This window comes from Passer montanus, unplaced genomic scaffold, assembly GCF_014805655.1.
Source record: "Passer montanus isolate IOZ18808 unplaced genomic scaffold, ASM1480565v1 scaffold6, whole genome shotgun sequence".
Classification (NCBI taxonomy): Eukaryota; Metazoa; Chordata; class Aves; order Passeriformes; family Passeridae; genus Passer; species Passer montanus.
This window is the reverse complement of record NW_024371037.1, coordinates 8836263-8858239: the sequence shown is the minus strand read 5'-3', so window position 1 is coordinate 8858239 and position 21977 is coordinate 8836263. Positions and strand designations below refer to the sequence as shown.

General features: G+C 40.5%; 1 protein-coding gene across 1 annotated transcript in view; it reads left to right on the top strand.

The window, feature by feature from the left end:
* Positions 1-2727: 2727 nt before the first annotated feature.
* CFTR (CF transmembrane conductance regulator) overlaps positions 2728-21977 on the top strand; it is an 86901-nt gene continuing 67651 nt past the window's right edge. The window contains exons 1-3 of the mRNA XM_039726968.1: positions 2728-2901; positions 15238-15348; positions 17817-17928. Coding sequence (XP_039582902.1) covers positions 2849-2901; positions 15238-15348; positions 17817-17928 — 276 coding nt within the window. The 5' untranslated portion in view covers positions 2728-2848. The remainder of the gene's footprint in view (positions 2902-15237; positions 15349-17816; positions 17929-21977) is intronic.

Here is a 21977-nt window from a genome sequence, read left to right as displayed (position 1 = left end):
GAACAGAAATATTACAGTTTATTCCTACTCACAGTAATGCTAATGACAAATTTTACGTTCATGTCAGCTGTGTATGTCCAAGATCCCTGGGAAGGTTAGAACTCTGAAATAAGCAAGGAAATATACCTGGATACATGTTGTGGATAAGTGAGAGAAAAATGACAATAAATATGTAAAACAAAACAAAGAGTTTAGGAGTTTTTGACTGAGGGATGTGTGAATGTGAAAGCATCTGATTTATTTGCAAAACTGTTGCATCACAGAGCATGGAAATCATCACTCCATGGATTTTGATGAACTATAGCTGGTACTTAAGAAAGTAGGCAAAGAAATATTCTAAGTTTAGAGAAGAAGTGTTCAAAATTAGCGAAAGTTCGTGGAATTTTTCATGTAAGAAAAATTACATAATCAACGATGATTGATGGGATGTCTTTGTTAGTCCCAAATTTGCTACATGTGTGCAAATCAGCTCTTATGGTAATAGCCACAGGGAGATACTGTTATGAAGAATACTTCATTGCCAATTGACATTTTAACTAGTTTGGACCTGATCCACTAATGGTTTCAAGTGACTAACATACCTCACTTTCCAATGTAAATTACAGAAAAAAAAAGAAAAGTCTAATCCTCTGCTCAGTTTCTGCTTTATTCACTTGTACCAGAGATCTAAAGGCTAGGAAGGGGAAGAGCCTGTAGCAGGCTAGTGTGTACTGTTTAGAAGAATGGGTTTCCAGTCTGACTCGTTGATCTCAAAGTCTTCTCCAAGGAAGTTGATTCTCTGATTCTGTCTTTAAATTAATATGTAATCATTTTTTAGTGAAGTGAAAAAATTTGGTAGATCTAGGTGATCTGCATGTCAGGGCCTACCCCAGAACTTCTCTCAGAGGCCGGTGGAGCATGTGAGATCCCAGCCTTGCCCCGGCTCCCCCGGGATGGGGATCTGAACCCCAATGCGCGTTCCTACTTCAGCCCCCTGACCTCCGGCAGGGCTGGGGGCTGGCTGCTGTCACCGCCGCGTCCGGGAGCGGCGGGAGGTGCCTTTCGGGCGCCCAGCACCGAACGCCCGGAGAAGCTGATCCCGCCTTCTCCTGGCTGCCGCGGTGCGGGGCGGGGTGCGGTGAAGAGTGCATTGGGGTGCGCGGTGGGTGCGGGGCCCAGTGCAGTAGGGGGTGCATTGGGATGCGCAGTTCAGTGTGGGGTGCATTGCGGTGCGGTGCCCAGTGCAGTAGGGGGTGCATTGCGTGCGGAATGCGGTGCGGGATGCGGTGCGGTGCGGGATGCCGGGGCCCCGGGCCCGGCTCCACTAGGTGGCAGGATGCCGAAGGGCTCCGCGCTGCTGTCCTGGAGCCTGGGCGGATTTAGCCCTGCCTCTACTTATTGTCTGAGGACATGATAAAATGCGGACAGTTTCCTGGAGTCCTGCCTGCCCCGCGTTTCTTACTGGTTTTGTCATTAATAAAGCAGAATCGGGAAGGATTCGAGGGAGGTCTGAGACACAAAGGGACCCGGTGCGGTGACAGGGTAAGCGGGCACTGGTTGGCTCGGCAATATACGAGGAAGAATTGCCAAGGCAAAGAGAAATTCTTTAGGAAAGCGCAGCGGGGTGTAGCGAGAAACTTTGAAATAAAAAGTGTCTGCAAAGTTTGCAAAGAGTAACAGCTGGTTAAATTGTAGCGCAAGGTATAAGACCGAAGAAAAGTACGTTCGCTTCTTTACAGAGCCAGTTTAGAGGACAGCGGCTGCGTGATTAAGAAGGCATGGCCTTTTCCATCTGTATTTTTTTAAGTTACAGAAACGAAAGGACACTGGAGCGTGTAAATATCAAAATAAAACATCAAATAAAATTAAATCCTGTACAGAATTAAATAATGTTCTTTTTGCTTTCTTCCTGTCGTCTTTGTTTCTCTCAAGTATGCTTTCTGCTCTGCGCCATTAAAGCAGTGATTTTGTTTGTATGTCACAGACATAAAGCTCCAGAAACACCCTTAGTGTTAGATCTGGGTGTTTGACCTAAACTTGCTGAAGATATAACTTCAGTTCCCATTTGTCTCGGTTCAGATACGGGCCTGACAGAGAACTTGAAAAACTGAAGTAAGAGTATTTAAAGTGGGTATGATCGCGCTTGCCCCGCACCCTTCCCTTCCCCGGGCTGCCCGCTGCGCTCTGCCTTCAGCCCGAGGGTCGCTGCGCTCGCCCTGGGGCCGCGCACGGGCGGAGGGCGGCGGACGGGGATTGTGGCCGCGGGTGCGCACCCGGGCCCGGGGCCGCCTCGGCTCCGCGGGCTGCAGCAGGAGCCCTGGGAACCGGGACCGGCTCTGCGGTGAGGAGCGCGCTCGGCAGGGCGAGGGGGTGTCCACGCCCCGACGGGGCTGTCCTCGCCGCTGCGCTGTCACGGTGCCCGGGGCGCAGGGCAGAAGGCCCGTCTGGAAGGGGGCTTTCCCCGTCTCGGAACTTGGTCAGTTTAGTGCTGGGGAGAGGGGGAGGGGTGGCTCGGGAAGCTGAGTCGGCAGGTGGAGGTAACGGGCTGGGCGAGAGCCGTCGGGAGCCGGGGAGGAGAGCGTGCGGGGGGAGCGGCGGGGCGCGCCCGGTGCGCGGAGCCGGGCGCGGCGGGGAGGCGGGGGAGGAGCGGCGGCGGCAGCGCACGGGCTGGGGCCCCAGCCCGCCCGCCTTTGAACCGGGGCAAGCAGAGGCGGGGAGAGGGGCCGGGGCAGGAGGCGGACGGTGACATCAGAGCGGCCGGGCGGATAAGGTGGGAGAGCCGCGGGAGCGGAGCGGGCGAGCGAGGCGTCAGCGATTAGCGGCTGCCTCCGGTCCCCGCTCGCCGCATCTCACCGCACCTCACCTCACCATGCAGAGGTCTCCCCTGGAGAAGGCGAACAGCTTCTCCAAACTTTTCTTCAGGTGGGAGCCCCGGTGCGGCGGGACGCGTGGGGCAGGGGCAGCGGGCCGGGCGGGGAGCCCCGGGAGGGGAACCGAGCCCCGGGAGGGGCCCATGGGCTCTGGAATGGTCTGCGGGGACAGCGCTGGGAGTCTCGCTTGTTGATGAGATCACTCTTTTTTGTTGTTGCTGTGGGGTTTTAGCACCAGGAATGGGCTCTGTCAGGTGTCATAAACCTTTGCTGGACCCGAAGAGATGAATTTATGACATAATTTGAGCAACCTTTGGTAGTTGCTCAACTAGTTAATCTGTTATTTCATGTAAACTTTGAGAACACTGTGGGGTGGTAGGGAGTAGAGGGGAAATGCTCTCAGGACAAGGATTCCTTCTGTTTGGCTCTTTGAGTGTTTAGCATTTGCTCAATGTGCAAGTGTAATATACGATCTTACTGGAAAGAGTTCCTTGCAAACCTTGAAAATGTTCTCTTACAAGCAAACTCCCCAGTGCCTTTTCTTTCTAAAAACATCAAATAAAAGGAGAAGGAGCCAATACCAGTGCCTGGGCACAATGTACTTTGTAAGACAATATGGAAGCTGAATACGTCTTATGTGTCATCGCTAGAAACGGCACTGTGAACTGGAAAGAACAAATAATCTTTTTGGCATTGGCCCACACAGCACTGGTTTTGCCAGAGTACTGGTTCCCCCTTTTGTTACTGGAGGGTCTCTTGCATGGCAAGGAAGGGAGGGAGGAACTCTTGTGTAAGATGTGAACATGATGACTGAGGTGAGAGCACATGGTGCAAAACTATAGCATTGTCATGAGGTCTCTGCCTGAAAAACTGAAGGCTTTTAGCTCGCTTTTAAATCCTTTTGGGACAGCTTTCAGCAGGTTGGTCTGTATGGGTTTTAGTCTCTTAAAGGGACTCTGTATGAGTCACTGTTTGCCTCTCTCTCCCCCTTTGGCCCATTTAAGCCAGATTTGATAGAGGGGAATAATCCCAAATATAACCTGTTCCTAAGGTTTTACAAGCATCTAGGTAAATGTAGTGATTCTATATGTTTTCTCCAATGGTGCTGTAGGGAGAAAGAAGCCTTGCTTGCTGCCAAATACTGTTAGAACCAGAGAACATGCATGACAGGGGTGTAAGCAATTATAAATTCTCCATAGATGATGTTTCAGTCAGTGCTCCTGACAAGTATAAGACAGAAATCTATAGGAAATAACTCTGTGTATTAATTTAATAGCTTGAGGGACCACTTGTTCTATTTAATTTTATTTATTAATAAACTTCTATAAATTTATCATCCTAGAGCCTAGGGTATTGAAGGTGTGAAGAAACATCCCAATAAGATAAAGCAAATACATTTCTGATTCCTACCATAGTGAAAGTTTTCATGTTTTAAACCAGATGCCGTTCATGCTCATTAAAGACATAATTAACCATCCTGAGGCCTGAGCTCATCTTTTAAATCACAGTCTTTAAGTCAATTGAATGTTGTTTTAGTCATGTTTATCATGCGTGATGCATTATACTGTACCAGCTTTTGGTCAGGTGACAGTAACCAAAGTGATAATAATAAAATATATGAAGCTAAGGAATTGTTCATGATGAATAGTAACTAGAGCAAAGAAAGGGACAAAAGAGATATGGAGAGAGATTGCTTTTTTTGATGATAATGATAATGAAAATGATGTCTTCAAGTACAACACAGTACATGTTTCAGTGAAGTAACTTTTATAAGAGTCTGCACTGCATTTTTGTGTGATGTACCAATCTGAATAGAATGTGATAAGTTAAAGATCATGTTAGTACAAGTGGTGCTAAAATATTAGTTATGATTATTTGGGAAATCTTGCTGATTAATATATTATTATTTAATATCGTACGAGCTGTTATCAGCTATAGGTGTGTAAACATATTGGCAAGGTTTTATTGCTTCATAATCTATCCTGTTTGTGTGGGAGAGATAGGTTTAACATGTGTTAAACTCAGAATGTAGCTCTCTGCTCATAATAGTTCATAAATGTTTCAGTATTGTTTGGACCTTTTTTCTTAATTCTTTATGCAAAAAAAGTGAGAAAATATTTTGGTATACAAAGACTACTATCTTATAGAAAGTGTTACTTTTTTGTTGTATTACTGATAGTGATACTACCGAGGCAAAAAAAAAAAGGATAATTTCTAGGAGTGGTCATGACAGAAAGTATTTAAAATTAGAAATTAACTTTCACCCTAAATTTTAAGTTGTTTTGGTTGAAAAACTGAACTTTGGTAGTTCAGAAACAAGGTGTGAAAGCAAGTGATTTGAGATCTTCCATTAAGGGGACACTTAGAAAACAGAAAACACTAGATACTGAGAGTTTGGGGTTTCAGAGATTGTTTTGTGTTTTGTTGTATTTTCCTTATTACATTTTCAGAGTTGACCTCGTTTGTTCCCAACCTCATGCAAAACATTCTTTCTGTTCATTGGCAACTTTTAACTTTGCTTAAAGAAAACAGAGTTTTATGCAGAAGCAGTCAGATCATCATATGCTTAGCATCATATTCATTGTGAAGCTTCACTTTTGTCTTCATAACCATTACTTATTTTCCTTTGGAGTTTTGGGGTTATGTAGAGTCAAGGCCATACCTTTTGTTGCAAACAATATCAGACTACTTTGCAATCACCTAGTTTTTATTGAAAATTAACTGAGATCAGGAAGTCTTGTTAATTAATCAATTTTTATTTGAGAACTGGCACACAGAGTTACTGCCGGAGGTTCAGAAATGGCTGCAACAATTCTGATTTTATTACTGTTCTTTTACAAGTAACTTTAGATATAAAAATACAAGTTCTCAAAAAGTAATCCTTGTGCTGTGTCCAATTCTTTAAGCACATACTTTTGCTTTGGTACCTATCAAACATGACAACACTTGGCAAGACCTAGTACTTTAGTGCCTGAATCATTATTAAATCCAAATGAGAAATACAAACTAACCCAGCTTTTGTGTCAAGTCTCCTCATGGATTCAGTCAATCAGATCTGCTCTAGTTGCTTCTTGCTTTCCAAACCAGAGAAAAAGAAATCTGTACATTTACACAGCTGTCCAGGCATTTGAAGTACAATTTAGCCAGTATGGGATAAATGTTGTATTCGTTCTTCTGCCCTTGTGTGTTGTGAGAGCTAGGAAAAGAAATTCAGTTCTATACCTCACCTCTTCTAGGAAGTAGGACCAAGTGTTAGCAGTGTTTGGCAGTGAGGATGTTTTAGTTATCTATCCCTGGCTCAGCTAATTTGTAGAGCATAAATCAAGAATTACTCTGTACTCTTCTGAATAAAAAACTTCTTTGCAAGTTCTGATTCCTGGTGTGAGCTTCTTATGAAGTCTGCTAATAACCTTTAAGGGGGATAAGAAAACTCAGGACTTAAGTTTTGAAAGTACTTAGCCCATACACTACAACAATATTATTCTATTGCTCTTTGTAGCTTAATTCAGTCATAATTTCAATTTTAAGAGTACATTGTACAAGACAGTTTCTGGCACTTTCATGAGAATTAAATTAATTCCCTTCAGAAAATTCCCTGCTCTGTATTTGAACTGTGCATCTTAGAATTCAATGACACCAAGTTACTTAGGATTTTCATTCTTGAATTGAAAAATCTTGTGTTTTCCTTGCAAGGTTTGTCCTGACACTGTTTAGAGTTCCTAAAAGTTCCAGATTTTGTATAGGAAGCTTAAATGCCTAACTCATGACTATTAATTTCACTCTGGTGGGCAGGTGTCTGCAAATTGTCATAACCAATAAATATTTGGACCCTCCCTTACCAATACCTAGCTATAGCACTTTGGTCATCTTTCCTCTTTGAATAAGGAGTCTCTGTGTGCAGTAGCAGGTGAATGGCACAGTGCCATGCCTCACTTTCTGGGACAGCCAGCTTAGACACTTACACAAGGAAATGTTTCTGTAGTGTGTTCCTTGGGCCCTGTGTGTATCTAGCCCTGATGAGCTGCCTCTCACCGATCCCAGGCAATTGTAAATCCTGGCTGTTGGTGATAACCAAGCACAGCTGCAGCACAGGTTATGGCCCTGTGAGGTGCCTGATCATTTGTCTGTTGCCACAAGTGGTCCTTGGAGACCTGCTGCTCTGCCAGTCCTCCAGAGCTGCCTAGAACAGCAGGGTGTCAGCTTCTGGAAGTCACATGGTTCAAAGATGTGCAGGCAAGTTTGACTCCTCCTGAATACTTGACTTCCAAGGCAAAATTTGAAACTTGAAGTGAACTGGAGAAAGGATGCAAAGTATCCTACACTTCAAGCAATTTCAGTCAGAGGAATACCTTCTTTAACAATAAGGCTAAATTGTGTCCTTGGCTCAGTCTGGTACTTGGTCTAATGACCAAAATTGCAAACCTTGTGTAGCACAGGGGTCTTCTCTGGCTGCTTTATAACTCTACAGCACAGATGCCTAGATCAAGTTGCATGTGACAGAAATATATTTAAAATCTGTTTTCTTTCTGTGGGAAGATGACTTATTATCTTGATACTCAAAATAAATTATCAAGTATTTGAAATATTTGCAGACCTGTCTATACCTTGTTATTTTCTATATGCTTATTTGATTTTGGTGAGATAGAAAGTAATTCATCCAAATCCTCTATTTTTTAATACTGTAGGCAATTACATGTTTAGTAGATTTATTATCTGTATTATAGAGGCTTCTAAATGCACTGACAGAAATTTGAAGTCCTCTGTAGTAAGCAAAATATTTGATAAGGAAGTATGTTTTGAAGTCTAAGCAGATAGTGCAAAGGATGTGTTAAAAAGTAGTTTCCTTATTAATTCTTTAGAGAAGAAAGCGAGGCGTACAAGGATTGTGATTTGTCCTGGAAGCACGTGATGGAGTCAGGGCAATCTGCCTGAAATCTCCTGTCCAGAACTTTGATTGCACAAGGGTATTTCTGGTGTGACAAAGTTATTCCAGAATATTTCTGCAGTTAACAATTATCACCTCTTTCATACTGAAGAATCTGAGTCTCTCAATCGCTACATTTTTGGATATGCTAAATTTCAAAGTGGTGGGAATATTTTGATTTATTGCAAAAGGTCAGAGGTTGCTGTTATCTTGGTTTATGTTTTTTCTCTTCACCCACTCACCCCAGCTTTGCAGCACACATGTGTAGGTATAGCTGTGGAGGCAGGATAGTGCCAACCTGACATCCAGGTAATGATGTGTCACTTTATGTCCTCTGAAATAAGTAAGTTAAAGGTGAAAATTAACTGGTATACAAGGAGACATTGAAACACTGCCACATTTTGCCATGTGAATTTGTAGATGCAGTTCAACTGCCTTCCACGAGAGTGGGGGAATGCCTGGGTGAGACAAGCAAGAGCTCAGAGGCTGTTTATGTGTCAGTCCCTCTCTTAGAAGCAAAAGGACCTGCATGAGCTCTTTCAGTCATCAAGGAGCTAATCCAAGGCTGCATTGTCATGAAACTCCCCAAATTAGAAGAAAATAAGTAGGCATCTAAGACATATTTTGAAATAGCATCGTTTTTCAGAAACCTAAACCAGAAGATTTTCAATTTAAACCGGAAGGAGAAAATCCTAAGTGACAGCTGGTAAAGGTACTTGGTTTTAGGTACATTCCCATATTTTAATATTGGTATTTATCCTTTATTTTTACCCCCAACTTTTAAAATAAAGGATGGCAACCTTTGTTGTATTGGAGTAATTCTGACATCTCACTTTAACTTTCACCTTAACTAATTTTAATCTGTAAGTTCTGGAATGCTTTATCTGTAGGTAATAAATACAAAGAAAACAAAACTACAGAGGTCCCCCAATGTTGCTTTGTTCAAAGCCCATGACTGTTCTGGAAATCAAAAGATATGAGGCATTTTCTCATTAATTTGCAAGGATCATGCTAAGGAGTAGCATCATCAAATACCAGGATACAGCGAAAATGGCACAGAGCAAGTAGTAAGAGAAGCAGCACCTAATTCACGGTTGATTCCATATTGCTGTAATGGTAATTTACATTTTGGCCCTTGGTATCAAAATTAAATAAAATGCAATTCTGTTCACCTGTTGTTTATACCTGACCACATATCAGTCATTGCGGTGGGAACAAATCATAGTTTTGGAAAGGGTCATCCCACCTGACGTGCAACTCTATCTTATTTTATTATGAAACGCATCTTAAGAAATCCATGGCTAACACAGTGAAGTGCTAAATTGGGTGAAATTGTTGCTATCACTTAGTGACACATCTGGAAGATTTTAAAATTCAATTAAATCATGAATAGCACTGCTCTGCAACAGTTTTGCTGATGAAAACTTTCTGTTATGTTCCTTGTTCTTTCAAAGGACTACGAGAAAAGAAATCTTTCTCTTATTCTTGCTGAGGGACATATAATTAAGAAAAAGAGAAGATGGATGAATATCCTCACCTAGTCTGTCTAATTGTAGGTGTATGCTGAAAGAGCCTTGCAAACCTTGTTCATAGCACATCATCACCACTGCTTTTTTGTTGGCTTTCTTAAAGAAATATTTGAAGCATATCTTACACTTGACTTTGGTACCTAAACAGTTGACAGATTGCAATACAATTAATATATTCTGTCCTTCCATCTTGCACAACCTATCCCCTGATGTGTTTTTTTTTCCTCTCAAATATCTCCCAGTACTTCTGCAAACTGAAATATTTTGACTACCTTACTACTTGTAAGGAAAAAAAGTATTTAATTTATGTTAAAAAAGCATTTAGCAATTAGATAATAATTTGAATATGTGTCACTTCACAAAAACTGGGCATAAAAGACAAGACTTCCCCAAGAATTGCTGTGGCATAATCCTAATTAAGAGTTGCTATTGAAATCCTGGGGTTTCAGCAGAACATTGATTATTCTTAAAATGGTGCTGCTCACAGCTAGTGGCAGAGTCAATAATATTGCAGCTAAATACTTTCCATGTCAAATAACACTTCATGGGGAAGAATTGTTTATTAGTGAAAAAATTAAAATCTTAATTTTTGTGATCTGGAGGAAAACAACCACAACAAAAAACCAGAAATCAATAGGATCTGCATTTACTTTTGTTGTTGAAACCCTGCAATAATTATATTTAAATATTAAACTATATTGCATTTTTGTTGTTGTTTATAAAGGGAGACATGCTAAAGTTAATATAGTTTTCAGAATATATAACATGCTATTTCAGTAGGTTACTATTCAAAACAAAATAACTGCAGCCCTCCTCTGTTGAGGGCAACCAAGGGGCAGGGGGCAGGAATAAGGCTGTTGTGCTCCATGGGCATGCTGACTTGTCCCATCTGTTAGCAAGGATCACAAAAAGCTAGGGTCACCTTTTACAGCTGCACTAGAGCATGCTCAGAGAGGACAGCTGGTGGTGCAGACACTCTTCTGGAGAAGCAGTACTGGGTGTAGTAGAGCCACTTCCAGTACAAAGTAAGCAACATTGTGCTGCTGCTGGAGTGAGGATATGTTTTGTGGGAGGATGGGGGTGCAGAGCCTCTGACATAATCTGGTCAGAGGGACTCTTTGGGAATGTCTGAGATCTACATGGTACCTCAGTCTTTTCTTGAAGTTGGTAAGAATTCATGGCTCTACAAATATCACATAAATCTTAGGCTCTAAAGCATCATAATTATGGCTTGATTATGTTCCTTCTTCCTTGGCCTCCCCCCAGCTCTCCCTTAATTGTGAGAAGGAAGGATAAGTTAAAGCCAGAGGCGCTATTCCTGCTCTCTTAGTTGAATTTTAGGTCCGGTTCCCTAGAAGTTGCAGTCACTATGCTTAAATATATTTTGCACAGGTATTAATGCTTTGCAGAGGGCAATGAAACCATGGTCACCTCTGTGCTGCTCAGTAGATGTTGCTGTGCTGTGCACAGAGCACCTGTTGAAATGGCACCAGTCTGATCAGTGACCCTTGTAGGAGAGCTGCTCTCTTTTGCTGGTCTTGGGTAGCCCAGCACCACTGCTCTGCTACTGTCTCAGCAAACTGTGCTTCTTGATCTGAAGAGCCCGCTGGAGCTAGGGTATTCCTGTGCTCAGGAAGAAGATCTGGGCAGTTGGCTTAGCAACACAGATGCTCCTGTCTTCAGTGACATGTAAAGCAGCCTTAAGAGAGAGTCAAATCCTATTGACAAATTGTCTGTGTTAATACTCTCTGGAAAGCCAAAGACATCTGTCCTATTGATACAGTTTGAGTGGCATGAGTCTGACTATGCAGCAGAAAGCAATAGCTGTAATACGAAATCTGTTGCATACTGCTTAAGTAGATGACAAAGAAATGGTCATTAGAAATCTACCAAACCATATGTTATATATATGATATTTACCTATCAATTTCATCATGTGTATTTTACTACAGGCAGTAGATAATAGATGTGGAACTTGCCTTCTTTTCTTCTTTCCTACTGTACATCCTTGAAACTTGTTCCCTGCTGGGTTTCATACGTGTGTACCCATAATAACATTCCTAGTTAGTGGCAAAACTCTCACAGCACTACAGGTTTCTCTGTGAAAGGCTTCATTAAATGCCAGCGAGTAATCCGATGGCATTTGCTAACATAATGCTGTAAAGCCAATCTGTTTCCCTTCTTTCTTGCTCCCTTCCTTTCAGAATAAATTTCTCAACAACCTCAGGAAAAACCTCAGCATTAATGCTGACAAATTGTTTCCAATAAGCCAAAAAAAAGAAGAGACATATTCATTGACAAACTCTAACGGAGCTATGTCACCTAGTGTTGTAGAAACATGGATAACTACAGATTATATTGCCAGTTAAAGTAAATTCATAGTCCCTTTGCATTTCAAATATTTGCAAAGAATCTAGAACATAATGGCTATAGGAATCCTACAGGAATCTGGCAAAAAATTGGTTTTAATGAGATATTTACGTTGTTTAGGTCTAGTATATTCCTTTCAACAAAACACAAACTGCCTCCAGCAGTTCTTGACTGCACAACTCAAGCAGCTGTTGAAAATCCACCTTGAGACAAGCACCACACGTCAGGCCAGCTCCTCCCACGATTACCACTCCCACCTGAAGCCACTTGGCACAGCGCACAAATTGGCCAGATCTAGTTAGGGTGGGACTGCCAAGCAAGGCCAGGGCAGCTGGGAGGTGAACCTCTCTGTGCAAGCCCTGCCAGCAGCTTGCAGAAGGAGCCTGGCTGCAGACCAGGAGGTCCCCAGGGAAGGAGGCAGCAGCGCTCCTTTAGCTGGCTGGAGGAGTTTATCTAGCACACTCACAGCTACTGTGATGAGCACTGAGATGAAGATGAGGACTGCATAAGTCTGTATCAAACTCTGACTAGGGAAAGGAGGGTAGTTTAGGGACCACATAATTTTGATGGCAATGATAAATGCAGCTCGTTAACACAGAGTTAAGCACAGAGTAAAATGAGAACCATTTCTAGAAGTACAGTAGATCGGCTAAGTGTGCTGCCTTCCCCAAATGATAATACAGCCACTCAGCTGTCTTTCTAAATGCAGCCACATTTTGTTAGTCCAGGCTGTGGCAAAATGCCAGGGTAGATGCTAATCAAAACTATAAATAAAATCAAATATGTGGAGGGAAACAGTGCAATAAAAAATGTTTTCTCAAAACATACAAAGTGAAACTGCAAAGCACTTATCTTTTGTCAGGTTGGGAATTGCTTATTGCAGTCTCAAAGCATTATTAAGGGGCTTAGGAAGGTTATTACTTAGCTACAGTGTTGTGAATTAAAGAAGTTGCCTAGGAAATACTGCCACTTCCTTGCATTAGCTGCAGTAGTGGTTTTGTGTCCCATAACTTGTATTCATTCTGTCATTACTGAAATATCTACGTACACAGGACATCGGGGAAGCTGAGAACAGAAATTAATGAGAGTTTCTGTTCCTGAATGACAAGGATTAGCCAGTTCTCCACAAGATGTGCACAAAGCCAATAGCAACTGGTCCTTTCTGTCTTCAAGAGCTGGTAAAATAAAAATCCATACCTGATATACCATTTACAGTAATTATATGTAATTATGAAAGACTTTCATGTAAGTGTTACGTGAAATCCAAAGGTTTTCTTCTAATCCATTTTATACCTGAAAAATATTGGCTCCTGTTTCCAGTAGTTGTAAAGTTTATGGGTGTTTTATCATCTCCAAATGGTAAAACAAGAGTCCAATGACTCTCCAAAGTGGACTCTCCGAACTCCCTTCCTATAACATACCATGAATCACTTGTTATTTCTCAGCTACAGTGGTGTGGAAGACTGAGCTTGAAGTCATATGATTCATCTGAAACCATACTATTATTGTAAAAATGAAGGATAACCCTTCAGTTTCTTAGAGCATGTTCTCTTTGCAGTGGATATGATATAACCATGCACTTGGGAAATATCTTGGTGCTTTACTGAATTGTGGGGATTATAGACTGGTGTCTCATGCAATTCATAACTTCACTAAAATAAATGTTAAAGCGTGCATGTGTGTACACACAAGTAATTTTTATCTGTTGTGTTATAGCTTTTTTGCACTTTTGTAGTGTTCAATGATGTTCTTTTACCTTTGTATCAACTTCTTTGCACCTTCAGAGGCTGCAATTGAGAATGTGGATTACTTTGTGTGTATGACATATGTTCTTACAGGTATACAGGTAAGCATGTCCAATAAGCTGTTTGCATTTTCTGAGTGACTGTGGAAAATGTTATTGCAAATAACTTTTTTTTGTGGTTTTTTTTTTTTTTTTTTAGTTGTATACCAAACCAGTTTAAAACTAAAATTTTGAAATGATTGAGGATTTGCTGAATTTTATCTGGACCGTGGACCATGCTGGGTTTTTTACAAACTCTGGTTTACATATGGAAGTATGATAGTAATCAACCACAAGCTACTTATTTTTCAGGCACTTCATTTTTTTAAGGAAATATTTTTTTTTATGACAGTAAAGCAGAAATTCAAGTAGTTTCAAAATACACCATTCTTATTAGTATACACCACTAGTTCAAAACAGTTTTTATGTTTTGATCTAGTCCTTTGCTTTCAAAAAGATTTCTGAACAGAATCTGGTGAAAAATTTTGTATAAGTTGGTCCTTGGGGAATCATAGGCCTTTTTAGAACTGAATTGTTTGATAAAATTAGTCATGACTTAAAAAGACTCTACAGAGTAGCCATTTGGAATAGCCTTTTCCTACTTTGTTTTGTCTCACCATGCCCTATAAATTGGTATCAAAATTTTAAACATGACATTTGAAAAAATAAATGCAACATATGTGTATATAATGGACACAATGAAGATCTTAAGAGGAGTTCTGTGCATGGTTTGAAAAAATAAATGCAACATATGTGTATATAATGTATATAATGGACACAATGAAGATTGTCCTCCTTAAGAGGAGTTCTGTGCATGGTTTATGTTGTTAAGTTCATATTGCAATGTAAGATGCAATAGAATCATGGAATGGCTTGTGTTGGAAGGGATCTTAAAGATTGCCAGGTTCCAACCCCCCTACCATGAGCAGGGACACTTTCCAATAGGCCAGGTTTCTCCAAGCTGCACCCAACCTGGCCTTGAACACTGCCAGGGATGGGGCATCCTCATCTTCTCTAGGCAACCTGTTCCAGTGTCTGGCTACCCTCACAGTAAGGAATTTCTTCCTAATATCTGATCTAAACTTATTCTCTTTCAGTTTAAAGCCATTTCCCCTTGTTCTGTCACTACACGGGCTTGTAGCTGGTTCCTCTCCAGCTCTCCTGGAGGCCCACTTTAGGTACTGGAAGGCTGCTCTAAGATTTCCCTGGAGCCATCTCTTCTCCAGGGTGAACAATTTCAGTTCTCCAAGCCTTTCTTCACAGGGAGAGGTGTTCCATCTTTCTAATCCTCCTCGTGGCCTCTCCTGGACTTGTACCAGCAGGTTGCTGTCCTTCCTGTGCTGAGTACTCCAGGAGGGGTCTCCCCAGAGCAGAGCAGATAGGAATGAAACTTACATGTCCACTTTACCATGGTTATGATTTATTATTCATTTATATGGACATAGCACATAGCATATTTGGAAATACAGTACAAAGGTTTAATTCTTCTGTTCATTTGTCTCCTGCTGACTCAGTAGGAAGTCTGGGGTATGACCTGACCCCAAAACTTATAAAATGCAGGAGTTTCACAGTTATTCTTTTAGTATTATATTTGTCAATATAGTTCTGTAAATATAATGCAGGACTGCACTGTATTGTGTCATATATGTGTGTGTATGTGAATGTGTGTGCATTTAGACATATTTGGATGCTGTGGAGAAAATATTCAGGGTAAGACAAAGCAACTCCAGAATTAATTCTATAATATTTTTAATTCTAACTTTTTTTTTAATATTTGCTTAGATGGACAAACCCAATTTTGAAAAAGGGTTACAGACGACGGTTGGAGCTCTCAGATATTTATCAAATCCCTTCTGCAGACTCTGCTGATAATCTTTCTGAAAAACTGGAAAGGTATGAAAGGTTAATTAAATAATTTTTTTTCAGGAATTACAATGCAATTTTCATTACAAAGCTTTGGGATTAAATGTTTAAATAATGTCGAGAGCTAGCTGATTGCACACAGTTGTACTTTGGACATGACTGTGATCCCTGGTACAGATGTACAACCTAGATGGTCTAAATTACTAGATGGTCTAAATTATATACAGGTGCCTGTATATAATATCTGCCATTGATCACAGAGTCACAGACTATCCTGAGTTAGAACACTGCTGACTCTCATTCAACTGGCCATCAACCAGGACACCCTGGCCCCCTTGTGGTGTTGTTTTCCAGTATCCCATTCCCAAGTCTCTCTGTACATCCTGGGTTGCGCCATCCCAGGTGCAGAATCTGGCACTTTCCAATGTTGAATTTCATACGGTTGGTGATTGCCCTGTTCTCCATGTTGTCAGGGTCTCTCTGCAGGGCCTCCCTGCCCTCACAGGAGTCAACAGCTCCTCCCAGTTTGGTATGGTCTGTGAACTTGCTCAGTATCCCCTCCTGTACAATGTCCAGGTCATGTATGAGGATGTTGAAGGGCACAGGGCCAAGGATGGAGCCCTGTGGAGCCCCACTAGTGACAGGTCACCAGTCTGATGTCACCCCATTCACTGTAACCCTTTGTGCCTGACTCATGAGCCAGTTGCTCACCCATCACATAAAGTGTTTATCCAGCTGAGTGCTGGACATTTTGACCGGAAGGATCCTGTGATAGACTCTCATGAAGCTGTTCTGGCTGTAACCAATGACTGCATTGTCTTATAGGTGTTTTTCAATACCTCCCAGAATAGTCTTCATAGTTTTGCTGGGCACTGAAGTGACACTGACAGGCCTGTATTTTCTGGGGTCCTCCTTCTTCCCTTTCTTGAAAACTGGGATAGTGGTTTCTGGTCAGCTGGGACTGCTCTAGATCCCCAAGACTGCTAAAAAATCATTGAGAGAGGTTTTTCAATGACATCAGCCAGCTCTTTGAGGATTCTTGTATGAATCCCATTAGGCACCATAGATTTGTAGGGATCCAGCTGGAGCAGCAGATCCTGCACAATTTCAGGGTGATGAGTGAGGCTAGACTCAGAGTATCAATGTTGGTTCCCTGAAAAGGGATACAGCAGGAATGCTATTCTTTCTTTCCAAAAAAACCTTGTAAAACCTTGGTTTATTTTTTCTTCAACGAAATAACATTCTTAATTTCCTTTGATACCACTGTTGACAGACTAATTGTTTCTGCAGAAATCATACTCTGACTTTCCTCATTTAGGTTTAGACTCTTCTTTACCCAATTTCAGTGGGTCCTAATTTAGAAATTATGCTGCACTTGTGACTAACTCGTACAACAGAGGTACCTAAACCCATTCCTTCTCCACCAACTGACCTTGTAGCTTTTACTGATACTCCAGGGCAGCTTACATCTGCACTGTTGTGCCAATCCAGTCAATTTTAATTGCAGTGTGGAATAAGTATTCCAAACTATGGGAGATAAGACAGAGAGTAAAATGGAACAGATAAAACAGCCTGATATCTCAGGCCTGATCGAGCAGAAACCATGGGAGAGACAGTCAGAGATAACTGCTCCCTGGGTGACCAAGAAACAGGTTACAGAACTTTGTCATGATTACCTAACTGATGTCCTGAAGAATATGTAACCAATGGGAAATCGTTACCAAAAATAGAATCCTATATAAGTACCATACCCATAAAACCATATGTAAACACTTTGTATTCTCAGTAAAAATCAGCTTCTGATCCAGCTCAGGTGTCCCTGTCTCTCCATCACCAGTACAAACCAGTGGAATTTACAGAGAATGTTGGTATGCTAAATGTGTTTTGGTAGTTTATAAATGAAATATTCTGGTTATCTAATATTCTGTTGAAAATTTGATAAAATAGTTAGTTGAGGATATTCTCTGGAGTGTTTTAATCTGTGAATTGAATTTTGACAAAACGTATATTCTCTGTATACAGCATTGCATGTGGTCTACAATTTATTATTGAAAAGAGTGTTATTGTACCAGCAACAGTTTCAAATAGTGCTGTGTAATAGAAAAGTCACATTTTTTATGCTTTGTTGGTGCTTTTTTGCAGACTGGAAGAGCTCCAAAATGTTTATTTGCCTTTTATTGAAGTCCGGTTTTAAGTACAGCAGGTTTCTTTAAAACATACAATGTGACCTTTTCATGAAATAATGAAATAATCCCTGCAGGGTGATGTATGACTGAGTATTTAAAACTACCAAATATGTGGCTGAACTGGGTTTGAACTTTTATTGATCTATCAAGTCCATGAAGGCCAGATTCTTAGGGTCTCTGCAAAGCTTTCTTTCATTAACCACCTTAGCTAAATCTCCCCGTATATATTTGAGTGAATTGAAGTATGTCACACCCATAGACTCATGTATTTGCTCATACAACTTAATAGTTCTGGTTTTGGTTTCTTTTCAGAGAATGGGACAGAGAGCTGGCAACTTCAGAGAAGAAACCTAAACTCATTAATGCTCTTCGGCGATGTTTTTTCTGGAAATTTATGTTCTATGGAATAATTTTATATTTAGGGGTAAGAATTATTCTCCTCTCCAGCAAGTTTTTAGTGTTCCTTAAATATATCCAAGTTTTAGGAACTGCTAAATTAATACAGAGTCTTGTGAATAGCTACAGATTTTTCCTCTCTGTATTACTTACAAAGGTGATAAATACAGAGACGTATTTTCATTTAAAAAGGTATTTTCTGATAATATCTTAGTATCTTTAAAACATACATATTAATAGTTTTTAAGTGGCTCTAGTGCTGTTAATGCTCCCAAGTGTGTGATCAGGGACTTGATGTGAAAGCCTGAACCGATTATGTTTATCACCTTTCCAACATGTTAGATAGGATTACCCTGACTTACCAAATGCCACCTGTTTGTTTGACAATCCTATCACTGGGGTTAAGAGCTGTGAAAAAAATTATTGCTAATGGTGTCTCACTAGGTATGTGTAGCCATGCTGCAAATCTGAAAATTGCTGTTAACCAATATGCACATTAAATATCTGCGTTACTTACAAATTTGTGATTTAGTAGTAAAAAAGAGAGCGCATCACCACTGTAAGGAGGAACAGGCAATCAGGGACAAAAAAGATGTGAGGTTATGTAGGGAGAAAATTAGAAGGGCTAAAGACAAATTGTAACTAAATTTGAGCACTACAGTTTAAGACAGCAAAAAAAAAAACAAAAAAACAACCAACCAAAAAAAAGTTTCTATAAACTTTTGCATTGGCAGCAAAAGGAAGGCTAAGGAGAGTTTCCATTCTTTGCTGAATGCAGGGTGTAGTGTCAGGAGGATGCCTTTAGGTACTGGACCCTAAATTGTCTTTGTCCAGGTAAGGCAGTTAGCTATCTAGGACAGGGCCTCTTACTAGTTAAGGAGCTGCAGGGTAACTGCTCTCTCTCTACTCCTTTATCACTTTTGTCAGCTCTTCTTTAGGATGACACCTTGTATTTGCAGACCCCTACTCAATCATGTCTTTTATGTGCTCCTGTGATCTCACTACTGCCTTTAGATTTTCTTTACTCACCGAGTCAGCAACTCCTTATTCATGATAGGTTTGCTTTTAAAAAAACCCACTGACAGCAAAACAGTTCTACAAATGTAGCCTACCATGCACTGTGATAGCTGTTCCTGCAGTCTGCCAGCCAGAACCTTTGCACTGATGCATTCCTGCTAAAAGTTAAGCAGTGTCTGAGGGCTTTTGCAGGTACCCTTGAGGATAACACTCTTTCCCAAAGTTTAGGCAATGTGTGTGGATATGCATGCCCAGGGTTGATTTCTCATTATGCACTTTTTTAATGGAGTACAATTTTAGATGGGGTGAGGACAGAACAAGACTGTAGGATTTTTGAGTAATATTCTTTTGTGTGTATGTTTTTGGTTTTTGTTTTTTTTTAAGAAATTACAGATGTGTGCAATTAAACACATAGTATTTAAACGAATCTGCACCTAACACTATGAACATGGAAAGATTAAATCTGCATGCCCAGGGTTGATTTCTCATTATGCACTTTTTTAATGGAGTACAATTTTAGATGGGGTGAGGACAGAACAAGACTGTAGGATTTTTGAGTAATATTCTTTTGTGTGTATGTTTTTGTTTGGTTTTTTTTAAATTTCTTTAAGAAATTACAGATGTGTGCAATTAAACACATAGTATTTAAACGAATCTGCACCTAACACTATGAACATGGAAAGATTAAATCTTAGTTACATTCTTGATTGTATTATCATTAGTGTTCATTTTATTTAAAGCAACTTCATTTTATTGAAAGAGGAATTGTAAAAAAACCAAATTGCTCTTAAAGCTGTTGGTGTTCTTTGCAGGCCTTGCTCACGGAAATTAATGGGAGCTTTGCCATAAATTTGAAAGGGGACAGGATGTTGTGCCGTACTGGCATAGGTGTAACCAAGTTGTGTGTTCTTTTGAACTTCATTTTCCTTTCAGCTCTTTACTTGTCTAATCTCTGAGCCGTTTTCATGGCATCTTTCTTGGACTGTGGTTTAAAGTGTGCTGACATCCCTGCTGTTTGTGGAGTTGTCCTTTCAGCTGGCATCACAGCTTTGCTCTCATTAAGTCCAGCCTTTTTTCCATCTCTGCCTTGTCCCTGATGCACTGTTGGTAACGATGTTATTGCAGGGTGGACACTTGTGCTCTGGCCCCCTAGAATGCTACAACTCCGCCTCATAAATAGTGTTATGTTAGGCACGTTGGGTTACTGCACTTAATGTATCTGCTCCCCTGCTGTTTGAGATGGTTTCCATCCTTCACCCTTTCAGAATATGAGTCCCACAATTTAAAGAAAATTATGTTATGGTGGTGAAACAAAAATCTTGCTTTTTAGCTTGACACCACCTAGCCAACTAGGTACTTTTCTGTGAGGATCAATTGGATTATATTTGTATTTTGGTCTTATATTTATTGTCTTGAAATTTATATTTCCACTCAGGCACAACAGCTGCTAACATTAACTTAGAAGTGGTTTTAGTATCATATCCCAGGGGACCCTAATGAGGATTTCCTGAAGTTCTTGCATATGGGTCACGCGTGTGAGTGAGGAGGCAGGGAGGGAAGTGCCTCTTGGCCATGTGCCAAAGAAGAGATGTGCATTATTGTCTTCAAACGCAGAGTGTTTGAACATATGGGGGATACACGTAACATAAAAGCTGTTGTTGCATAAGAATAATCATACCAGGTCAGATTAGCACAATATGCTGTGTCATAATCTCATTTCTCTTCAGATCTTTACTTTTTCAATTAAGATTACTGTGAAGGGGACACTTATGGGTTTCTCAGTAGCCTATGATGAATTCAGAGGGGAAAATAAGGACAGGCAAAGGCAAAATATGAATCTTGAAAACTGAAATTTCTCTTAGGTGTACAAATCCCATTCTTTTTTTAGACAGGTTGTTTTAATCAGTTTATGCATATTTATATCAGTGGGTAATTTCAAATGTACAAGAGGAGAAATGAAAACCAGTCAGTTTTGCTTTGATTTGTATATAGACTAGATAATTGATAAGTAAGCAGATAAATCTCCATTGTAAACCAGTGGACTTTTATGCCCCATGAGATAGTGTATGACTTGGCTTGTTGCCAGCCACTATTCTAGTCTGTAAATCTTCTTTTTTTTCCAGTGAGCTTGGAATGTATGCAATACATTTACAGTCACAACAAACGCAGCAGCAGAACATGTAATTTTCACTGGAATAAAAGTAAACACACAAAAAAAATGTTGCTATTTTAAGCTGATATATAAAAGCTTATCTTGGAATCTCCAAGATCATATTGTCCTTGAGAGGTGACTCTTTTGTATTTTATGAGTTTTGGGGAGCCTTTGTACAATGCTTTGGGATGCATATGGTCTAAGCACAGCTGTCTTGGGTCGTGTTTTTTAATAAACACTCCTCCCTTTGCCCACTAATAACACTGAAGTCTTTGTCGAAGCTGGCTCCAGAGTCACAGCAGAGTGGGTAATTTGGGTAATGTAGCACATAGTACAGGTATGCTGTTTGAGATGTAAAATTCTACCTCTTCTGTGGAAAAAGTGAACAATGAACAGTAATATTCAAAAGGAATTATCGTCCAGGTTACAGAAGTACCTGTGATTGCTTTTGTATAAGAGGACCCAAAGGAGAAGAAAAAAAACCCCAAAAACTAAAAGGGATTTTTCCAAGCTATTTATCACAGTAGAGCTTTAATTATAGCTGAACGTCATCAGTTGCCTTCTCTGAGTCTCTGTGGTGGTCTGTGTGGTTTTCATCTGGAAGGCAGTACTGGTAACTTTTTGGCAGAATTTAACACATCTCTATACAGAAGAATTCAGTAATGTCTTGTTACTTTGGAAGTATCACATGCTTTCTGCTGCAACACAACAGAAAGAAGAATAAGAAGATGCATACAAATTCATAGCACTATGTATTTTTAAACTGATCATAACAGTGAAGCAAAGGAGCACATCCTTCTTCATGTCCTTCTGAAGCTCATGGTTCTGAGTGGTTGGCAACCTTTATTAAACTTCAGTAGATGAAGCAAAAGGTTAACCACAGCACACAGGTGATTTTTGCAGTTCTT